The sequence below is a fragment of the Mustelus asterias genome, chromosome 11 (assembly GCF_964213995.1).
Source record: "Mustelus asterias chromosome 11, sMusAst1.hap1.1, whole genome shotgun sequence".
NCBI lineage: Eukaryota > Metazoa > Chordata > Chondrichthyes > Carcharhiniformes > Triakidae > Mustelus > Mustelus asterias.
The window spans coordinates 7,339,486-7,364,151 of NC_135811.1; the positions used below are offsets into that span (position 1 = coordinate 7,339,486).

General features: G+C 45.3%; 1 protein-coding gene across 1 annotated transcript in view; it reads right to left on the reverse strand.

Moving 5' to 3' along the window:
• Window positions 1–587: 587 nt before the first annotated feature.
• Window positions 588–24,666, reverse strand: part of sfrp5 (secreted frizzled-related protein 5) — a 98,254-nt gene continuing 74,175 nt past the window's right edge. Inside the window, exon 3 of the mRNA XM_078223101.1 lies at window positions 588–1,968. Within this exon, the coding sequence (XP_078079227.1) occupies window positions 1,643–1,968 (326 nt within the window). The 3' untranslated portion in view covers window positions 588–1,642. The remainder of the gene's footprint in view (window positions 1,969–24,666) is intronic.

A 24,666-nucleotide genomic window follows, 5' to 3' on the forward strand; every position in this document is an offset into this window, starting at 1 on the left:
GGGGGGGGTAAATAGATCAAAGAGTTTTTTAAAAAAATCATTGAATCCCTATAGTGCAGAAAGAGGCCATTTGGCCCATTGAGTCTGCATCGACTCTCTGACAGAGCATCTTACCTAGGCTCTCTCCCCTGTCCTATCCCCGTATACCTACGCATTCACCATGGCTAATCCAACTAACCTACACACCTGGGAACACGTAAGGGGCAATTTAGCATGGCCAATCCACCTAAACCACACATCTTTGAAGTGTGGGAGGAAACCGGAGCACCGGAGGAAACCCACACAGACACGGGGGAGAACGCGCAAATTCCACACAGACAGTGACCCAACGCCGGGAATCGAACCCGGGTCCCTGGTACTGTGAGGCAGCAGTGCTAACCACTGTGCCACCGTGCCGCCCCGTCAGGATGGTATGTGTGTGATTTGGAGCCTGGAGGTGATGGCGTTCTCAAGCACTTTTCCCACATATGTGCTGGTTGTTGTGGTTGAAGAAGCGTTGGCGACTTGCTTCTTCTCCTGCAGTGACAAAAACACTGTCCCTTTTAATAAAAGGGGAGTTTTGAAAGGAACACACGACGAGATATTTAGAACATACCATTGTGCTAACTTAGGTTACTTACTTTTTATTATTTAAACGTGAGTAGGTTCTTGACCAAGGTAGCCTGTGGATGATACCTCATACAGGAGCTGCCATTGGCAGGCATTTTAAAAACAAAAGGATTGCAAATTGAAATAATATTTAAAAAAAGAAACAAAATAATCACGGTTGGTATGTAGTTCTAACATACATAATGATGCTTATAGGCAAACACTGTAAAATAACACTCTGCCATTATCATGCCTTAGGATTATAGTAACTTTTTCACATTAAAGGTTTCAGTACATAATAACATTTAATCCACAGTCGATGACCAGGACAATTATCGCCACGACGATAAATTCATAGCCAACAATCCTCATTAAAGTGTAGCGACACACAACAAGATGGTGCTACCCTTAACATCGGGCAGGAGAGTCCCATCTCTCTAGTCAGACAGCAGGCTAAGCTACAGCAATACCATGCTGTCAATTCTGGTTTTGTTTCCAATCAACTCAAGGTCCTTCCTTCAACCCAACTCTCACCCAACCCCAAGGAGTCCGTGTCATGTCCAAAAAGCCAAGATCAACCTCTTGGTTGCAGCCAGTTTCCTTTCAGTTTTAAGACTCCACAAGAGGTCCACCGAGCTGCGAGTTCACTGGAGAGTTCCTACGCGTGGCGACCTCCATCAGTAATACATCCCGGAACATCCTTCATTCCCACAACTCGGGCAGACTCAGACAATCTTCCTCGTGTCAGGTTATCTAAACGATATTATTTTGGAAGAGGGAAAAGGAAGAGATAGAGAGAGACATTGGCTTATTTTTTTTTGCCCTCTGATTTTGCATTCATCAATCATCTTCATCATTTAAAGCACGCTTAAACTTTCTATTCCATCTGGTTATTGAGGCAAGGTCGATTATAAAGGAATCATTCTATAAGGAGAAAGCTGATTCATAAAGATTGGAAGAGTGTATTTTTTTTAACAAAAAGGAAATATAAAAGCAAAGTTTTGAGAGTTTGCTTTAGGTTTCTATCCAAGTGAACATCTTTTCCCGAATGCAGTCATTGAAAGACATGATGATATGTTGGACATTGGTAAGTTTTCATGATCTTCACAGCGTAACGCAGGTCCTTGTTCTTCTTGTCCCATTTGTGGATGACAGTGAGGAGAAGTTGGTTGTCCCATTTCCTGCCCATTATTAGGAAGTTGCTGTTGGGGTTGTCCAGCTGGGTACAGGGGCAGCTTGCTCCGTTTTTTATGAACAGAACCAACTTCTTCAGGTCTTTCTTTTTCAAAGGTCCCATCTTCAGGACTTTCTTCTTCCTCTGTGAGATGATCTTGCGGTCTCCCTTCTCCCTCTTTATTTCTTTGATCTTCATCTTGAGTGCTACAGAGACAAGAACCGCAATCATTAACAATCTGTTTCACTTCCCTCCCCCACCCCAACCCAACTGGGATAAATTAAGACACGCCGCCCAGCCTTGTGGCAGATTATTAAAAGAACGAAAGGTGCCTCCTATGCACACCTCTGTTATCTTGAAGACATGTGTTCACCCACAATCTTCGCAAGGGCAATTAGGTATGGGCAACAGGTGCTGGCCTTGATAGAGATGCCCACTCCCAAGAGAGAATTTTTTTAAAATGCAAGTTCCTGGCACCTGGGTATTATGATGTGGAGATGCCGGCGTTGGACTGGGGTGAACACAGTAAGAGCTTTAACAACACCAGGTTAAAGTCCAACAGGTTTATTTGGTAGCAAATGCCATTAGCTTTCGGAGCGCTGCCCCTTCGTCAGATGGAGTGGAAATCTGCAGATTTCCACTCCATCTGACGAAGGGGCAGCGCTCCGAAAGCTAATGGCATTTGCTACCAAATAAACCTGTTGGACTTTAACCTGGTGTTGTTAAAACTCTTACCTGCGTATTAGCCATGACTAGGTTATTTAAAGTTTTAAGGTTTATTTATTAGTGTGACAAAGTAGGCTTACATTAACACTGCAATGAAGTTACTGTCAAAATCCCCTCGTCGTCACGTTCCGGTGCCTGTTTGGGTACATTGAGGGAGAATTTAGCATGGCCAATGCACCTAACCAGCATGTCTATTGGACTGTGGGAGGAAACCGGAGCACCCAGAGGAAACATGGGAGAACATGCAGACTCCGCACAGACAGTGACCCAAGCCGGATTCGGACTCGGGTCCCTGGTGCTGTGCAGCAGCAGTGATAACCATTGTGCCACCGTGCCGCCCTTCAGAAGATTGTAGTTTTGAGTTCAATTCCAGGCATTCCAAAATCTAAACTGGAAACTCCAGTGCAGTATTAAAGGAGTGCTGCACTGTCAGAGGTGCCATCTTCCACACGAACTGCTGAAGCCTTGAGACCCTTGCCTCCCTCTCAGACAAACTTTGAAGATCCCTTGGTACCATTTGAGGAGGAGCGGGGGAGGGTTGACCCAATGTCGTGGCCAATGTTTATGTCTCAATCAACATCTGCAAAACAGATTGGCTGATCATTATCTGCTGTTTATGAAGCATCTGTGTGTGTAATGGTTGCTACACTTCCCACCTTACAACAGGGACTACACTGCAAATGTACTTCATTGGTTGTAAGGCACTTTGGAATCTCTTGAGATGTGAAAGGTGCGCTAGAAATTTTGTATTTCCCCAAAAGTCCAAGCTCTAGATTCAGTGAAGGGAACACCCACAATGTTGGTTCCTGGCGTCAGAGGTTTGGGGAACTTGAGCTTGTCAGCCCATCATGGAGGTGCGTCAAAGAGGATCGTGGGTAGTTAGCAGAATAGAAAAAGCCAAATTCTGATGATAACTTTGAATTAAGTGTAAGAATGATAAGTCCCGTGTTTGTGTTTGAGTGTGATTTCCAGAATGTGATTGGCACACATTCTGTGATTAGAACATAAGAGCTAGGAGCAGGAGTAGGCTATCTGGCCCCTCGAGCCTGCTCCGCCATTCAATAAGATCATGGCTGATCTTTTTCTGGACTCAGCTCCACTTACCCACCCGATCACCATAACCCTTAATTCCTTTACTGACCCGCCCGATCACCATAACCCTTAATTCCTTTACTGTTCAAAAATCTATCTGTCCTTGCCTTAAAAACATTCAATGAGGGAGCCTCAAACTGCTTCACTAGGCAGGGAATTCCACAGATTCACAATCCTTTGGGTGAAGAAATTCCTCCTCAACTCAATCCTAAATCTGCTTCCCCTTAATTTGAGGCCATGTCCCCTAGTTCGAGTTTCATCCGCCAGTGGAAACAACTTCCCTGCTTCTATCTTATCTATTCCCTCCATAATTTAATAGGTTTCTATAAGTTCTCCCCCCATTCTTCTAAATTCCAATTAATATAGCTCCAGTCTACTCAGTCTCTTCTCATAAGCCAACCCTCTCAACTGCGGAATCAACCTAATGAATCTCCTCTGCACCCCTCTATTACACGCAGTCACGGTATATTGCTATGTCATTTTTAAAAAATTATTTATGGTAGATGGGTGTCGCTGGCTGGTCAGCATTTATTGCCCATCCCTACTTGCCCGAGGGCAGTTCAGAGTCAACCATACTTCTGTGGCTCTGGAGCCACATGTAGGCCAGACCAGGTAGGGACGGCAGATTTCCTTCCCTAAAGGAACCAGATGGGTTTTTCCGACAATCGACAATGGTTTCATGGTCATCAGTAGATTCTTAATGCCAGATATTTTTTCTTGAATTCAAATTCCACCATCTGCCGTGGCGGGATTCGAACCCGGGTCCCCAGAACATTAGCTGAGTTTCTGGATTAATCGTCCAATGATAATACGATTCGGCCATCGCCGCGTACATATTAAAAGACTTGTACTACCCTTGTGGTACTCTTGTTCAAAAAGGGAAGGGGGGAAAATGCAGGAAATGAGAGGCCAGGTAGTCTAACTTCAGTTATTGGATAAATATTACAAGTGATTATTAAGGAGGGAATAGCAGTGCACTGGGAAAGTCATAATCTGACCAATCAGAGTCAGCATGGCTTCATGAAGGGGAAATTCATGTCTGGCAAATAGAGTCATAGAGGTTTACAGCATGGAAACAGGCCCTTCGGCCCAACTTGTCCATGCCGCCCTTTTTTTTAAACCCCTAAGCCAGTCCCAATTGCCCGCATTTGGCCCATTTCCCTCTATACCCATCTTACCCATGTAACTGTCTAAATGCTTTTTAAAGGACAAAATTGTACCCGCCTCTACTACTACCTCTGGCAGCTTGTTCCACACACTCACCACCCTCTGTGTGAAAAAATTGCCCCTCTGGACACTTTTGTATCTCTCCCCTCTCACCTTAAACCTATGCCCTCTAGTTTTAGACTCCCCTACCTTTGGGAAAAGATGTCGACTGTCTCGCTGATCTGTGCCCCTCATTATTTTATAGACCTCTATAAGATCACCCCTCAGCCTCCTACGCTCCAGAGAAAAAAGTCCCAGTCTATCCAGCCTCTCCTTATAACCCAAATCATCAAGTCCCGGTAGCATCCCAGTAAATTTTTCTAGTTTAATAATATCCTTTCTATAATAGGGTGACCAGAACACAGTATTCCAAGTGTGGCCTTACCAATGTCTTGTATAACTTCAACAAGACGTCCCAACTCCTGTATTCAATGTTCTGACCAATGAAACCAAGAATGCCTTCTTCACCACTCCGTCCACCTGTGACTCCACTTTCAAGGAGCTATGAACATGTACCCCTAGATCTCTTTGTTCTGTAACTCTCCCCAACGCCCTACCATTAACTGAGTAAGTCCTGCCCTGATTCAATCTACCAAAATGCTTCACCTCACATTTATCTAAATTAAACTCCATCTGCCATTTGTCAGCCCACTGGCCCAATTGATCAAGATCCCATTGCAATCGGAGATAACTTTCTTCACTGTCCACTATGCCACGAATTTTGGTGTCATCTGTACTAGAGTTCTTTGCGGAGGTACCAGCCAGAGTAGATAGAGGAGAACCAGTCGATGTTGCATATTTGGATTTTCAAAAGGCATTTGGTAAGATGCCACACGAAAGACTATTACACAAGATAGAAGCTCATGATGTTGGAGGCAATATTCTGGCATGGACAGAGGACTGGCTGATAACAGGAAGCAGTGAGTAGCGATAAGGGGGTCTTTCATGTGTTGGAGGGCAGTAACCAGTGGAATGCCACAGGAATCATTGTGGCCTCAACTTTGCTGCATTCTGAATCTATCCCACTCTTCCGGCCTACCCCTGTCCTTTGCCAGCTTATATGTTTCCACTTTCAAATTAATACCTCCTTAGCTTCTTCGATTATCCATGGTAGGTTCATAGAACCATAGAATCCCTACAGTACAGAAGGAGGCCATTCGGCCCATCGAGCCTGCACTGACAACAATCCTGCCCTATCTCTGTAACACCACATAAATACCCTGCTAATCCCCCCCTGACACGAAGGTCAATTTAACCTGGCCAATCAACCTAACCCGCACATCTTTGGAGTGTGGGAGGAAACCGGAGCACCCGGAGGAAACCCACGCAGACACAGGGAGAATGTGCAAACTCCACACAGACAGTGACCCAAGCTGGGAATCGAACCCGGGTCCCTGGCACTGTGAGACAGCAGTGCTAACCACTGTGCCACCGAGCCGCCCCCTAGAGCCTTTCTTCCTCATTGGGATGTATTTTTGCTGGGAGTCGTGAATTATCTCCCTAAAAGTCTGCCACTGCTCATCTATTGTCTTATTGACTAACCTACATGACCGGTCCACTTTGGGCAATTCTATCCTCCGTGCTTTGTAATTCCCCCTTTTAAAATTTAACATCAATATTTCTGTGCTATTTTTTCACACTCAAGCTGAATGCTAAATTCCATCACACTGTGATTACTACTTCCTAGGGAACCCTTAACTTTGAGTTCATTTATTAAACCTACCTCATTACACATTACCCGATCCCCCAAAATAGCCAAATCCCTAGTTGGCTCCATAACATATTACTCCAAGCAACCATCTCGAATACACTCTAAGGAGGGAATGTTTCTGTTCCACCCCGCAATCGAAGCAGGCGGGGATGCGGAACATGCAAAGGTCCATTGACCTTGAGTGGGATTTTCCGGTTCGGGGCAAGCACGGCTGGAAAATCCCACCCTATGGGATTCATTCCCTCGGCAGCCATTTGCAATTTGATTGGGGAGGGAGTGGCACGGTGGTATTGTCACTGGAGTAGTAATCCAGAGACCCAGGGTAATGCTCCGGGGTCGCGGTTCGAATCCCACCACGGCAGATGGTGGAATTTGAATTCAATAAAAATAATTTGGAATTAAGGATCTACTGATGACCATGGAAACGTTGTCAGAAAAACCCATCTGGTTCACTAATGTCCTTTAGGGAAGGAAATCTGCCGCCGTTACCTGATCTGGCCCACATGTGACTCCAGAGCCACAGCAACGTGTTTGAGTCTTAACTACCCTCTGAAGTGGCCTCACAAGCCACTCATTTCAAGGGCAATTAGGGATGTGTAACAAATGTTGCCTAGCCCGAGACACCCACATCCCCTGAACAAACTTTAAGAAAGCCAGTCAATATGAAAATTGAAGTCACCCCTGTTTAACATAGTGCTTTTTTTTACATGCATTAGTTATTTCTTGATTTAAACTCTTTCCTGCAGCGTCACTACTTTTCAGAGGCCTATACATATATTCAGAGGGCGGCACCATGGCACAGTGGTTAGCACTGTTGCCTCACAGCACCAGGGACCCAGGTTCAATCCCGGCCCCGGGGTCACTGTCTGTGTGGAGTTTGCACTTTCTCCCCGTGTCTGCGTGAGTTTCCTCCGGGTGCTCCGGTTTCCTCCCACACTCCAAAGATGTGCCGGTTAGGTTGATTGGCCATGCTAAATTGACCCCAGTGTCAGGGGATTAGCAAGGTAAATACATAGGGTTATGGGAATCACGCCTGGGTGGGATTGTGGTTGGTGCAGACTCGATGGGCCGAATGGCCTCCTTCTGCATTGTAGGGTTTCTATGATTCTATACAATACCTCTACCATTCTCTCTCCCTTCATAGAAGAAGAATCATAGAATCCCTACAGTGCAGAAGGAGGCCATTCAGTCCATCGAGTCTGCACCAACAACAATCCCAACCAGGCCCCTATCCCCATAACCCCATGTATTTACCCTGCTAATCCCCCTAACCTACATATCGTGGGACGCTAAGGGCAATTTAGCAGCCTAAGGGCCTCCCCTTAGCTCCTATCATTGGCCTCCTTCCTGTTGCCAGCCACTATTCGGCCTCTATCGCTTCACTGAATGAGCAAAGGCTCTGGGGGTGGGAGTGAGCAGACCATTTGGTTTCTGTTCTGTCTCCCTTTTCCCGCTGAGACACACACAATTCAAACCTGAAGCATGCATTTTATTTATTATATACAAATTATTATTCAGTCTACCAGAGACAATGGATAATTTGCTGAGTATTTGGCTTACAAATGCCAAATTTGCATTTTGCAGCTACCAATCGGCTTTTTTTGATAAAAAAGGCTCTTTAGGTAAAAATGGTTGCTGATCTCTATTGCTACAAGGGTTGTTTAGATGAGATGACCTCAATGATGAGATCTTCAGCCTTGTATGTTTAAATATGGACCACTTATTGTTAGTCTTCAACTATTTACAGGTTCCAGATTAGAGTCATGCTGCTGCTATGCATGTATGGCTTCCCGAGTGTGTTAGATCTGAATCTCTTACCATGTGACTCTATACATCATACTGTGTGCAGTGCCATTCTCCAGTACCATGTTAATCCTTGCTTGCTGAACATCTTTATAACACAATGGCATGCACACAATGTCAAAACAATCCCTATCCCAGCTACTCGTTGGATTAATCCCAATGTTGCTTCTATTTCCTTTGCCAAAGAGGTTATTTCTGAATCCTCTGTATCCTATCACTGAAAAACTTTTTTGGTCAGAATATTTAAATGGCGGAGTTTCCCTTCTCTCCGCCTGAGGAGTTGGCGGTCCAACATTGCTGTTGATACTGACTGTCTCACAGTTAGTTAATGCTTCAAGAAGCATTAGGCGGCTGAATGTGGGACTTCACGCAGAACGAAGTCTCACCTCAGAGAGCTATGGGCCAATTGCAATCCTCGGAAGGGAGAGTCACGCAATCATAGAATTCTACAGTGCAGAAGGAGGTCATTCGGCCCATCGAGTCTGCACCAACCACAATCCTACCTAGGCCCTATCCCCATAACCCCATGCATTTATCCTAGCTAGTCCCCTGACACTAAGGGGCAATTTAGCATGGCCAATCCACCTAACCCACACGCACATCTTTGAACAATGGGAGGAAACCGGAGCACCCAGAGGAAACACACGCAGACACGGGGAGAACGTGCACACTCCTCACAGACAGTGATCCAAGCCGGGAATCGAACCTGGGTCCCTGGCGCTGTGGGGCAGCAGTGCTAACCACTGTGCCACCGTGCTGCCGAGTCCTACCAACCACCTTCAGAACATGCCGAGCCCGCTTCTCTTCACCAGCCAAGGAGAACCAGAGGGACATGCCAGGAGTGAGATACGTAACATTGAGAAACGCGAGGCTGATCACCAAACCCATTGAAGCATAAGGAGTGTTTTACCAGCAAGATATGTCAAGAGAGATTGGACACATAACCAAGACCCCCTCCGATGGGGGTGGGTGCTGTCACATCCGTCTGTGTATTTCAGCTGATGCGTGAAATTAGAGGTCAGAGGGTGAGACGTAACTCGAACCCCACTGGACTGACCAGAACAGGACAGGTTCATGTACAATTATTAATTCCTCCCTCTAATTTTAACCCACGTTACTTTGTTTTTTTTAAATCATTTGTGGGACATGGGCGTCTCTGGCTGGCCAGCATTTATTGCCCATCCCTAGCTGCCCTTGATTTGAGTGGCTTGCTCGGCCATTTCAAAGGACAGTTAAGAGTCAACCACATTGCTGTGGCTCTGGAGACACATGTAGGCCAGACCAGGTAAGGACAGCAGATTTCCTTCCCTAAAGGACATTAGTGAACGAGATGCGTTTTTCCAACAATTGGCAAGGGTTTCATGACCATCAGTAGATTCTTAATTCCAGACATTTTTTATTGAATTCAAATTCCACCATCTGCCGTGGTGCGTTTCGAAACTGAGTCCCCAGAATATTAGTCGAGTTGTTGGATTAATAGTCCAGTGTACCATGAGGCCAAAGCCTTCCCGATGTGATTTTATGCTCCACCGACATCCACTGAGAGTAAAATTCTAGTGGGGAAGGTGGGCTGTAAACAACTTGCTTTGGTTAAATGAACCCCCAAGACTCTATAGTTGAAGTTGATGCTTGCAGGATTTCACTTCATTCTTCATATGCTTTTTATTAACTCGTGGAGAATTCCCTGTGCCATGCTGAGACTCAATTTTTAAATCTTGTTTGGCTGAATGAAAGCAATTTCCTCCTCGATTCTTATCGGCTCGAGTCCAGAGATCTCAGCCTCTCTCACACTGCTACGTTGCCTATTGATGTGGAATTGCGTCTGTCCATGAGTAACATTGGCCAGATGCGATTATAGCTGAACTTTTGAAAGAGTAAGGAGCTGGGCTGTGCCTGACTGCACATTTAAATGGATTAATAGTCTACTGTTCCCCATGGACACTGACATACAGTGAGAGGATCAAGGAGACCAGGCAGATAATGAGGAGCTCCCGACTTACACTGCACATAGTCCTCCCACTCTGTCTCCCCCTTAACCAGACTGCACTCCAATAGTAAGTCCCCTGGTTAATCCAGACACCAGGGACCGAGTTACAGGCTGGAATCTAATCAAGAGGTTTGGGTGGTTTATATATAGATTAGCAGATAGCCGGGAGTGAGTTACAGACTGGAATCTAATCGAAGGGTTCGGATGGTTAATATATAAAGATACCCAGGTGTGAGTTACAGGCTGGAATCTAATTGAGGGATTCAGGGTGGTTTATATATAGAATAACAGATACCCGGGAGTGAGTTACAGACTGGAATCTAATCGAAGGATTTGGACGGTTAATATATAAAGATACACAGGAGTGAGTTACAGGCTGGAATCTAATTGAGGGGTTTGGGTGGTTTATATATAGAATAACAGATACCCGTGAATGAGTTACAGACTGGAATCTAATCAAGGGGTGCGGGGTGGTTTGTATATAGAATAACAAATACCCGGGAGTGAGTTACTGACTGGAATCTAATCGAGGGGTTTGGGGGGTTTATATATGGGATAACCGATACCCACGGTGAGTTACAGACTGGAAACAAATCAAGGGGTGTGGGATGGTTTATATATAGAATAATAGATACCTGGGAGTGAATTACAGACTGGAATCTAATCAAGGGGTTTGGGTGGTTTATATTTAGAGTAACAGATACCTGGGACTGAGTTACAGACCGGAATCTAATCGAGGGGTTCGGGTGGTTTAAATATAGAATAACAAACACCCGGGAGTGAGTTACAGACTGGAATCTAATCGAGGGGTGCGGGATGGTTTATATATAGAATAACAGATACCCAGGATTGAGTTAGACTGGAATCTAATCGAGGGGTTCGGGTGGTTTATATTTAGAATAACAGATACCTGGGAGTGAGTTACAGACTGGAATCTAATCGAGGGGTTCGGGTGGTTTATATTTAGAATAACAGACACCTGGGAGTGAGTTACAGACTTTAATCTAATCGAGGGGTTCAGGGTTGTTTTATATAGAATAACAGACACCCGGGAATGAGTTACTAAACTGGGGGAAAAGGTTATATAGAAACAAGCAACAAACTGATATGGAAGTGACTGGTCTTTTGTGCTGCAGGGATGTGAACGTTGCGATTAGCAGCAGCGGCAGAGAATTGAAGAACATTTCACCCTTGAACAAAGAATCTAGAGTAACATGTTTTGCTTGGATGAGATGTTTGAGTGTAATGCCAGTGAATGGGAAACCGTTTGGACACATTGGAATTTGACACTAGGAACAGCATTATGCTTGGACCAGAAGCATGCTTTCTTTGGGATTAACAATAAGGAATAAATTAAATCCTTTTACAAAAGGAAAACACAAGGCGATACTGGAGAGAAGTGACCTGTGGTTCAGTCACTTTTACTCAACCCATTTTAGCAACAATTGTTGGCTGGGATCTCACCCACTCAGTTTCGAATGATCGAATCTCACAGCACACAACGAGGCTATTCAGCCCATTATACCTGAGCTGGCCAATGCACCCCTTGCCACTGCGCTTTCCTCGGTGCCCTCCCCATGCTTTCTTTTTCAAGTGAATATCCACTTCCCTTTTCGAAAGTTTCTGTTACGTCTGCTGCCACAGCATCGTCCGAGAGATCACTACTACAACAAAGGCATCTCATTCCCCCTGGTTGTTTTGGCAATCATAGAGTCATAGAGGTTCACAGCATGGAAACAGACCCTTCGGCCCAACTTGTCCATGCTGCCCTTTTTTTTAAACCCCTAAGCTAGTCCCAATTATCCCTCTATACCCATTTTACCCATGTAACTGTCTAAATGCTTTTTACTACTGCCTCTGGCAGCTCGTTCCAGACACTCACCACCCTCTGTGTGAAAGAATTGCCCCTCTGGACCCTTTTGTATCTCTCCCCTCTCACCTTAAACCGATACCCTCTAGTTTTAGACTCCCCTACCTTTAAATTGAACCTTACAATTCAATATATTCTCAGATTATAATGTGCAGTGGCCAGGACCCTCTGGAAGATGGGAGGGTGAAGGGATATTCTCAGATTTAAAAGCCATTATAGATACATCAGAAGAGTGAACAGTCATTAATGCAAGGCTCGTAAGAGCTCAAAGTGATCACAGAGAGACCAATACTGGGCTACACACACTAGGTGGAATATTGAAGCTTTGTGATGGACTAACAATTGTTAAGTGTTGCCCAGGAAAATAGGAACAGGAGGAGGCCATTTTGCCCATTGAATCTGTTCCGCTACTGAATGTGATCGTAGCTGATATCTGACTTAACTCCACATAGAATCATAGAATCCCTACAGTACAGAAGGAGTCCGTTCAGCCCATCGAGTCTGCACCGGCCACAATCCTACCCAGACTCTATCCCCATAACCCCATGCATTTACCCTAGCTAGTCCCCCTGACACTAAGGGGCAATTTAGCATGGCCAATCCACCTAACCCGCACATGTGGGAGGAAACCGGAGCACCCAAAGGAAGCCCACGCAGACATGGGGAGAACGTGCAAACTCCACACAGTGACCCAAGCCGGGAATCGAACCCGGGTCTCTGGCATTGTGAGGCAGTAGTGCTAACCACTGTGCCACCGTGCCTCCCCATTACTCCTTTCTCCATATCCCTTAATAGCTTTGGATAACAATAATGGGCTGGAGAGTCAAGAATGTTGTTTCAGACCATTGTCTCAGAATAAGGGGTTGGCCATTTTGTCCTGAGATGGGGAGAAATGTCATCACTCAGAAGATTGTGAATCTTTGGCAGGGAGCTGGAGATACTTAGTTGTTGACCATATTCAAGAACGGGATCGATAGATATTTGAACTTTTAGGGAACCAAAGAATAGGGCAGGGAAATGGAGCTGAGGTAAGGATAAATCATGTTCTTATTGAATGGCAAAGCAGACTCGAGGGGCCAAATGACCCACTTCTGCCCCAGTTGTGACGTTCTTTCGCCCCGTTCCCCCCCCCACCCCACTTCACCAGGGATCTGAATGTCAGTGTTTTGTGAGGCGGTGAGATTGTGAGGGGGAGAATTTGGGGGAACGACTTGTGAGTTTGGAAAAGAAAGAAAACGACACAAGGTTCTTTCTTGGCCGTTATTTGACAATATTGGCTGGTAATGCAAAGCAGAGCCTTCCTTGTAATACAAATCCCCAAAAACTCTGCACGCTCTTTCCCATCCCAGTTGTGTAAGCAACTCCCAAAACAGCTCTTTCCTGTTGAGGGTCTGAAACTTAAGAGTATAACCCAGCCGTGTGAGTCCCGGTTTCCTTTGGCTCGGAATGTTACCCAGGCTACAGGCTTAAATACCCTCACCTCGACCATTCCAGCCGCATTCTTGCTTCAGAACAGTCCCCATCGCAGCAAATGAATTGAAAATATAATAGAAGAGAACATGCCGAGTTACTGGTGACTGATAGAAAACTAGCTGCTAAGAGGCACCAAGTCTGTACCTCACAAGACACAAGGGAGCAGAAAAACTTATTGGATACGATACAAATGGCTTGTTTTTCCATCGATGTACACTCTATTAATGCCAATGCGCATATGCATTTTATGTGCTGTTAACTCTTTCATAGAATCCCTACAGTGCAGAAGGAGGCCATTCAGCCCATCGAGTCAGTACTAACCACAATCCCACCCAGGCCCGATTCGCGTAACATATTTACCCTGCTAATCCCCCTGACACTAAGGGGCAATTTAGCATGGCCAATCCACCTAACCTGCACATCTTTGGACTGTGGGAGGAAACCGGAGCACCTGGAGGAAACCCACGCAGACACGGGGAGACCATGCGAACTCCACACAGACAGTGACCCAAGCCAGGAATCGAACCCGCATTCTTGGGTGCCTCCAACCGAGGAAGCACTGGTGCCAATCTTCAGATGAGGTGTTAAACAGAGGCCCTATCCACCCTCTCAGGTGGATGTAAAAGATGCCATGAGCACAGCTGTGTGGAAAGGCCATAGAGCTCTCCCTGGTGCCCTAGCCAATATTTGAGAGGGCAATTGATTTGATTTTGATTTGATTTAGATTTGATTTATTATTGTCACATGTATTAACATACAGTGAAAAGTATTGTTTCTTGAGTGCTATACAGACAAAGCATGCCGTTCATCGAGGAGGAAAGGAGCGAGTGCAGAATGTAGTGTTACAGTCATAGCTAGGGTGTAAAGAAAGATCAACTTAATGCAAAGTAAGTCCATTCAAAAGTCTGACAGCAGCAGCGAAGAAGCTGTTCTTGAGTCAATTGGTACGTGACCTCAGACTTTTGTATCTTTTTCCCCAACGGAAGAAAGTGGAAGAGAGGTTGTCTGGGATGCGTGGGGTCCTTAATTATGCTGGCTGCTTTGCCGAGACAACGGGAAGTGTAGACAGGGTCAGTGGATGTGAGGCTGGTTTGAGTGATGGATTGGGCTTCTTTCATGAATCTTTGTAGTTTCTTGCAGTCTTGGGCAGAGCAGGAGCCATACCAAGCTGTGATACAACCAGAAAGAATGCTTTCTATTGTGCAAATGTAAAAGTTGGTGAGAGTTGTCGCGAACATTTCCTTAGTCTTCTGAGAAAGTAGAGGCGTTGGGTGGGCTTTCTTCACTATAGCGTCGACATGGAAGGGCCAGGACAGGTTGTTGGTGATCTGGACACCTAAAAACCTGAAGCTCTCGATCATTCCTACTTCGTCCCCATAGATGTAGACAGGGGCATGTTCCCCAATACGCTTCCTGAAGATGATGACTATCTCCTTCGTTTTGTTGACATTGAAGGATTGAGCATTGTCGTCCAAAAGCGCCAGGGACCCAGGTTCAGTTCTGGCGTTGGGTCATTGTCTGTGAGGTGTTTGCACGTTCTCCCCGTGTCTGTGTGGGTTTCCTCCAGGTGCTCCGGTTTCTTCCCACAGTCCAAAGACGTGCGGGTTAGGTGGATTGGCCATGCTAAATTGCCCCTTTGAGTCGGGGGATTAGCAGGGTAAATACGGGGGGTTACGGGGAAAGGTCCTGGGTGGGATTGGTGTTGGTGCAGGTTCAATGAGCCGAATGGGCTACTTCTGCACTGTAGGGATTCTATCCTGGTGTCCACTGCACTCGGGGGTGGAGAATTCCACAGAATCACCTCCCTTTGGGTAAAGTAATTCCTCCTCAGTTCTGTTTTAAATCTGCCACCCCTTATCATAAAACTATGGCCTTCCGTTCTAGAATGCTCACTAAGTAGAAACACCTGCTCTATGTCTACCCTGTCACCCCCCTTTTAGCATCTTATACACCTCAATTAGATCTCCTCTCATTCTTCTAAACTCCAGCCAGTAGAGGTCTAAACTGCTCAACATCTCTTCATAAGACAAGTCCTTCATCCCTGGAATCAAATCTAGTGAACCTTCTCTGAACCCTCTCGAAAGCATTTACATCCTTCCTCAAGTAAGGCGACCAAAACTGTGCGCGTTACTCCAGATACGGTCTCACCAATGCCCGATACAGTTGCAACAACACTTCCCTACTTCTATACTCTATTCCAATCACAATAAATGCTAAAATTCCATTTGCCTTCCCTATTACCTGCTGCATCTGCATTCTAACTTTCTGCGATTCATTCGCGAGGACACCCAGATCCCTCTGCACAGAAGCACTCCAAAGATTCTCTCCATTTAGATATGAGGTGGAGATGCCGGCGTTGGATTGGGGTGGGCACAGTAAGAAGTCTCACAACACCTGGTTAAAGTCCAACAGGTTCATTTTGAATCACGAGCTTTCGGAGCGCTTCGCCTTCATCAGGTGTTGTGAGACTTCTTACTGTGCCCATTTAGATAATAAGTTGCCTTTTTCTTCCCCTGGCCAAAATGGATAACTTTACACTTATCCAAGTTAAACTCCATCTGCCAAATGTTGGCCCACTCACTATGTCCATATCCATTTGTAACTTTCTTATTTCCTCATTGCAACCTGCTTTCCCACTTATTTTAGTCTCACCTGCAAATTTAGCTACAGTACATTCTATCCGTGTCCAAGTTATTAATACAGATTGTAAATAGCTGGGGCCTGAGGACCAAACCCTGTGGCACCCCATGAGTTCCATATTGCCAGTCAGAAAAATCCCATTTATCCCGACACTCTGCCTTCTGCCAGTTAGCCGGTCTTCTTTCCAAGCTAATAAATTACCCCGTACCCAATGTGATCTTGTCTTGTGTATTAACCTACTGTCTGTCACCTTATCAAACACCTTCTGGAAGTCCAGATATACTACATCTACAGGATCCCCATTATCCACTTGGCTCGTTACATCTTTGAGGAATTCTAACAAGTTAGTCAAATACGATTTACCCTTCATAAAACCATTCTGACTCCCATGGATTGCGTATTGACTTTCCAAATGTCTCATCACTACTTCCTTAATGATGGATAAAAGAATACAAGAGCAGGGACGTATTGTTGAGGTTGTATAAGGCTCTGGTCAGATCCCATTTGGAATATTGTGAGCAGCTTTGGGCCCAATACCTAAGGAAGGATGTGCTGGCCTTGGAGGTGGTCCAGAGGAGGTTCACAAGAATGATCCCAGGAATGAAGAGCTTGTTGTATGAGTAGCGGTTGAGGAGTCTGAGTCTATACTCCATGGAGTTTAGAAAGATGAGGGAGGACCTAATGGAAACTTACAGAATACTGAGAGGCCTAGATAGAGTGGACGTGGAGAGGATGTTTCCATCAGTGGGAGAGACTAGAATTTGAGGGCACAACCTCATAGTAAAGAGACAGTCTTTTAAAACTGAGATGAGGCGGAATTTCTTCAGCCAGAGGGTGGTGAATCTGAACTCATTGCCACAGAGGAGGCCAGGTCATTGAGTGTCTTCAAGACAGAGATAGATTGGTTCTTGATCAATAAGGGGATCAAGGGTTACCGGGAGAAGACAGGAGAATGGCGATGAGAATCATATCAGCCATGATTGAATGGCAGAGCAGACTCGATGGGCTGAATGGCCTAATTCTGCTCCTATACCTAATGGTCTTATGGATTCTAACAATTTCCCAACAGCAGACATTAAACTAATTGGTCTATAGTTTCCTACTTTCTGCCTTTCCCTCTTTTTGAATGGCTTGTTACATTAAACTTTTTTCAATCCACTGGAACCATTCCAGACAGAAGTTTAACAACACCAGGTTAAAGTCCAACAGGTTTATTTGGTAGCAAAAGCCACACAAGCTTTCGAGGCTCTGAGCCCCTTCTTCAGGTGAGTGGGAATTCTGTTCACAAACAGCCACATCATGACTACCATTCCAGACTCCAGGGAATTTTGGAATATTATAACCAATGTCTCCATGATCTCCATGAGAACCACAATATACATTTTGATAGTGCCTTTAACACAGTGAAGCTTGCTTCACAGGAGCAGAAAGGGATACAAATGAAATCCAAACCAAATGAGACATTAGGACAAGTCAGCAAACTCTTGGGCAAACAGGGAACTTCTAAGCAGCATCCTGATGGAGGACATGGGGGGGGATGGAGAGGAAATTCCCGAACTGGATCTGGATGGCTGAAGGTACAACCACAAATAGTGGGAGAAGGTAAAGATGGATTGACAAGAGGCAAGAAATGGAGGAATGAAAAGTTCTCAGAGGGTTGTAGAGCTGGAGGAGGAGGTTGCAGGAAGGAGGTTACAGAGATAGAAAGACTGTAAGCAAAACATCCCTTTCTACTAGTGCTGCTCCCTTTAAGCTGTGTGTCCGTACCCACATCATGTTAGTTCATATTTCCTGACACTGAACTGCACCTTCCTGTCCAGCTGAAAACAGATTGCCTCAGTATCACAGTCCCGTGGGATTATTTTTTTGGTGACTTGAGAGGACGCAGCAGACATCAGTTCAGCCTCTCATCAAAAAGACGCACCTCTGACAGTGCGGCACTCCCTCAGTACTGCCCTGATGTGTCAGCCTAACAGGTGTGCTCAAGTCTGCAGGGAGGGAGTTAAACCCGCAACCTTAGAACTGACAGATCTAGAGACTGCTAGCGACTGAGTGACTGCTGCTGACACCCGGTTTGAATGGTATGAGACCACTAATGCCTCTACCTTCTCAGAAGACTAAGAAAATTTGGCATGTCAGCTACGACTCATAAGAACATAAGAACATAAGAAATAGGAGCAGGAGTAGGCCATCTAGCCCCTCGAGCCTGCCCCGCCATTCAATAAGATCATGGCTGATCTGAAGTGGATCAGTTCCACTTACCCGCCTGATCCCTATAACCCCTAATTCCCTTACCGATCAGGAATCCATCTATCCGTGATTTAAACATATTCAACGAGGTAGCCTCCACCACTTCAGTGGGCAGAGAATTCCAGAGATTCACCACCCTCTGAGAGAAGAAGTTCCTCCTCAACTCCGTCCTAAACCGACCCCCCTTTATTTTGAGGCTGTGCCCTCTAGTTCTAGTTTCCTTTCTAAGTGGAAAGAATCTCTCCATCTCTACCCTATCCAGCCCCTTCATTATCTTATAGGTCTCTATAAGATCCCCCCTCAGCCTTCTAAATTCCAACGAATACAAACCCAATCTGCTCAGTCTCCCGACTCTCACCAACTTTTACAGATGTACCATAGAAAGCATTCTTTCTGGTTGTATCACAGCTTGGTATGGCTCCTGCTCTGCCCAAGACTGCAAGGAACTACAAAAGGTCGTGAATGTAGCCCAATCCATCACGCAAACCAGCCTCCCATCCATTGACACTGTCTACACTTCCCACTGCCTCGGCAAAGCAGCCAGCATAATTAAGGGCCCCACGCACCCCGGACATTCCCTCTTCCACCTTCTTCCGTGGGGAAAAAGATACAAAAGCCTGAGGTCACGTACCAACTGACTCAAGAACAGCTTCTTCCCTGCTGCCATCAGACTTTTGAATGAACCTCCGTCGCATTAAGTTGATCTTTCTCTACACCCTAGCTATGACTGTAACATTACATTCTACACTCTCTCATTTCCTTCTTTATGAACAGTATGCTTTGTCAGTACAGCGTGCAAGAAACAATACTTTTCACAGTATGCTAATACATGTGACAATAATAAATCAAATCAAATCAAATCAGAGAGATTGTGAATAATGCTGAATGCGCAGTGAAAAACAACTGCTATTGAACCATCTGGGAGTAGGGACTTCTGCACATATTTAAGCAAAGTTCCCACTCGGATTCTCAGCCAGGTAGTATAAATACAGCTGGCTGCATGCACATGAATATCAGAACCGGCGGTGTTAGATCGGTAAGTAAAATACACAAGCAGATACATGACTGCAGAACCAAACTGGATAAACACTGATACATTAACACTGTAATGAATTTACTGTGAAAATCCCCTAGTTGCCACACTCCGGCGCCGGTTTGGGTACAATGAGAGTGAATTTAGCATGGCCAATGCACCATAACCAGCAGTCTTTCAGACTGCGGGAGGAAACCGCAGCGCCCGGAGGAAACCCGCGCAGACACGGGGAGAACCTGCAGACTCCGCACAGACAGTGGCCCAAGCCGGGAATCAAACTCGGGTCCCTGGCACTGTGAGGCAGCAGTGCTAACCACTGTGCCACCGTGCAGTCCATCAAAAATCCATCAAAAATCAAAAGTTATTGATTATGAGAAACTGCTTCGGTTCCTGGACTGTCTACAACTCTTCAGACACATTGCCACTTGCTGTTTCTGACCTATGAGTGGGCTCATTTAGGTATCAGCTCTCGGTGGGTGGCTGCCACTCTCACCCCTGGATCCGCAGGTCATGGGTTCAAATCCCACAGCACAGACTTGAACACAAAGTCTAGGCTGATGCTTGCAGTGCAGGGCTGAGGAAGTGCTGCACTGTTGGAGGTGCGGTCTTTTCAGCTAAAATGTTGAACTATCTGCCCTTTGATGGGGACATAAAAGATCCTCGATTTGACGAAGAATCGAAGGGTGACACGGTGGCACAGTGGTTAGCACTGCTGCCTCACAGTGCCAGGGACCTGAGTGGGTGGATGAGCGGGCCTGGGTGAGATGATCTGTAGGAGAATCAGCACAGACTCAATGGGCCGAATGGCCTCCATCTACACTATAGAGATTTTATGAAGCCAATATTGTTCTCTCAATCAAAATACAACATGTGATTGGGTAATATGGGTAACCATATGTGGTTCGGTGTGTGTGAATGTGTGTGCGAGTGTTTGAACGGGGTGAGTGTGTGTGAACAGGGCGAGTGTGTGTGAATGGGGTGTGAATGGTGTTAAGGACGCTGAACCCATTTTGAGGCTGTATCTGTCCTGTTAACATTAGTGAAGGACGGTTATCATTGGCTCCTCCAGCCAATATTATCTCAGGAGGGAATGGGTTAATACGTGCGTGTCAATCTGGAACTCCCAAACACAGGTCACGCTTAACCAACCTTAGAGTATTCTTTGAAGAAACAAGAGCGAGAGAGATAAATCAAGTACGTGGATGTGGTTTATATGGGATTTTGAAAAAGACACCACATGAGAGGCTTTTACCAAACAGTAATTGAATTAGAGGGAATGGGACCACATGGATAGGACAAAGAAAACCAAGTGTAGACAGCCAGCAGGAATTTACTCAGATTGGACTGATGTGGTAAACGGTGCTACGCAAAGGACTGTGTTCAAACCATGAAGGCACTAGGCAGAACTCATCTCATCTAAGAAATTATCATAGAATCATACAGCGCAGAATGAGACCATTCCATAGGCGGCACGGTGGTTAGCACTGCTGCCTCACAGCGCCAGGGGCCCGGGTTCGATTCCCGGCTTGGGTCACTGTCTGTGTGGAGTTTGCACATTCTCCCTGTGTCTGCATGGGTTTCCTCCGGGTGCTCCGATTTCCTCCCACAGTCCAAAGATGTGCAGGTTAGGTTGATTGGCCGTGCTAAATTGTCCCAAAATGTGTAGGTTAAGGGGATTGGTGGGGTAAATATGTGAGATTCACGGGACATTGGCGTCGCTGGCTCTTTCAGCTTTTACTGCTCATCCTTAATTGCCCTCGAGAAGGTGGTGGTGAGCTGTGTTCTTGAACTGCTGCAGTCCATGTGGTGTAGGCACACCCCCAGTGCTGTTAGGGTGGGAGTTCCAGGATTTTGACCCAGTGACAGTGAAGGAACGGCGACATATTCCCAAATCAGGATGGTGAGTGACTTGGAGGGGAACTTGCAGGTGGTGGTGTTCCCAGGTATCCGCTGCCCTTGTAGCTTGTGGGATCCTACTGTGTAAAGCTTAGCTGCTGCATTTCCTGCGTTATATAGAAACATAGAAACTAGAAGCAGGAGTAGGCCATTTGGCCTTTTGAACCTGCTCCGCCAATGTTGAGAAGCTCCTTTGCATCATTAACATCCCGTGCACACTCATTAAAAGGCCACCTCACCAGAATTAACTTCCCCGGCCAGCAAGTAATCAGAACATTCACTTTGTTGGGTGAATGAGGTGCGTTACAGCCGACTGATCCAACATCAACAGCCTGACCAGCTCTCAGAGTCCAAACTACACCCAGTACCCACTCCCCTCAATGGAATTAACCAACCACAAGCAAATCACAGCAATCAGAGCAAGCAGACCTCAGATAGAGTGAAGGAGGAACATCAATAGATAGATAGATATAGATAGGCGTAGACAGACATAGGCATACATAGAGATGGAGATAGATAGATAGATAGATAGATAGATAGATAGATAGATAGATAGATAGATAGATAGATAGACAGACAGACAGACAGACAGACAGACAGACAGACAGACAGACAGACAGATAGATAGATAGATAGATAGATAGATAGATAGATAGATAGATAGATAGATAGATAGATAGATAGATAGATAGATAGATAGATAGACAGACAGACAGACAGATGGACAGACAGACGGACAGACAGATGGCCAGACAGATAGATAGATAGATAGATAGACAGACAGACAGACAGACAGACAGACAGACAGACAGATAGACAGACAGACAGACAGACAGACAGACAGACAGACAGACAGACAGACAGACAGACAGATAGATAGATAGATAGATAGATAGATAGATAGATAGATAGATAGATAGATAGATAGATAGATAGATAGATAGATAGATAGACAGACAGATAGACAGACAGATAGACAGACAGACAGACAGACAGATGGGCAGGCAGACAGATAGATAGATAGATAGATAGATAGATAGTTAGATAGATAGATAGATAGATGGATAGATAGATAGACAGACAGACAGACAGACAGACAGATAGACAGACAGACAGACAGACAGACAGACAGACAGATAGATAGATAGATAGATAGATAGACAGATAGACAGATCGACAGAGATAGATAGATAGACAGTTAGATAGATAGACAGATAGACAGATCGACAGAGATAGATAGATAGACAGACAGACAGATAGATAGATAGATGGATAGACAGATAGATAGACAGACAGATAGACAGAGATAGATAGATAGAGAGATAGGTAGACAGACAGACAGACAGACAGATGGGCAGATAGATAGATAGATAGATGGATTGACAGATAGACAGACAGACAGATAGACAGAGATAGATAGATAGAGAGATAGATAGACAGACAGATAGACAGACAGACAGATGGACAGAGATAGATAGATAGATAGATAGATAGATAGATAGATAGATAGATAGATAGATAGATAGATAGATAGATAGACAGACAGATAGCCAGACAGACAGATGAGGGATGGACAGATAGATAAAGACACTGAAGCGGTCCATGTCCAAATGCAGCAAGACCTGAACACGGTAAGTAAAATTTGCACCATAAAAGCTTTTATATGGCCAGTTAGTTCAGTTTCTGGTCAGTGGTAACCCCCAGGATGTTAACAGTGGGGGATTCAGTGATGATAATGCCATTGAATGTCGAAAGGTGATAAGTTATATTTTCTATTATTGGAGATAATCATTGCCTGGCACTTGTGTGGTGCAAATTTTACTTACCGTGACACAAAAATTGGTGGAGTTGCGGATAGTGAAGAGGATGGCTTTTAATCCGGACAACTATTGGATAATACATTTTGGAAGGTCCAATGCAGGTAGGAATTATACAGTAAATGGTAGAACCCTTCAAGTATTAACAGGCAGAGAGATCTGGGCGTACATGTCCACCGATCACTGAAAGTGGCAACACAGGTGGATAAGGGAGTCAAGAAGGCGTACAGCATGCTTACCTTCATCGGTCGGGGCATTGAGTATAAAAATTGGTGGGTCATGCTGCAGCTGTACAGAACCTTAGTTAGGCCTCATTTTAGAATATTGTGTACAATTCTGGTCGCCACATTACCAGAAGGATGTGGACGCTTTGGAGAGGGTACAGAAGAGGTTCACCAGGATGTTGCCTGGTCTGGAGGGTATTAGCTATGAGGAGAGGTTGGATAAACTCGGTTTGTTCTCACTGGAATGATGGAGGTTGAGGGATGACCTGATGGAGGTTTACAAGATTATGAGTGGCATGGACAGAGTGAATAGTCAGATGCTCTTTCCGAGGGTAGAAATGTCAAGCACTAGGGGACATAGGTTTAAGGTGAATGGGGAAAAGTTTAGAGGAGATGTGCGAGGCAAGTTTTTTACACAGAGGGTGGTGAATGTCTGGAATGCGCTGCCCGGGGAGGGGGTGGGAGCAGGTACGATAGTGGAATTTAAGAGGCATCTAGGCGAATACATGAATAGGATGTGAATGGAAGGATACGGACTCCGTAAGTGCGTACGGTTTTAGTTTAGGCAGGCATTATGATCGGCGCAGGCTTGGAGGGCCGAAGGGCCTGTTCCTGTGCTGTACTGCTCTTTTTTCTTTGTTCATTGAATACATGTGTGCTGCCCTTGTTTCAAGTTCCAAAGTACAGTTTACTGCTTGACAATGACAGGAGGATCTGTTAGCTATCATTCCATTCCTCATAGTCGTCTCTGTCAGATTCGCCCTCAATAGTAGGGGATGTTCCTCTTCTTTGCACTGTGTTTGACAGTGTTGTGTTCAGTCTCATGCCAGATGTTTGCCCCCATGAGTGATTGCCTGCCAATGTCAGTAATAGCTGGTGTAATCCAGACTCCACTATCCTTGGGTGGTTTTGGCAGCCTTCAGACTGAGCGTCAGAACAAAAGGAGTACAATCAACAAAACAAGGCTATATTTTTAAAAAGATTATTGGTAATAACAGATTCTGCACTCAGGAAATGTCCCTGAAACCATTTTCATAAGCGTCTGTCTAATCCTGAGAATTTGCTTGTTTATTTGAACGTTGAATTGAGGCAAAGCAAAAATGTTTCGCATTTATATCCCAGGATCGCAGAATTACAGTACTGTTAGAGCACAGGAGGAGGCCATTCAGCCCATCA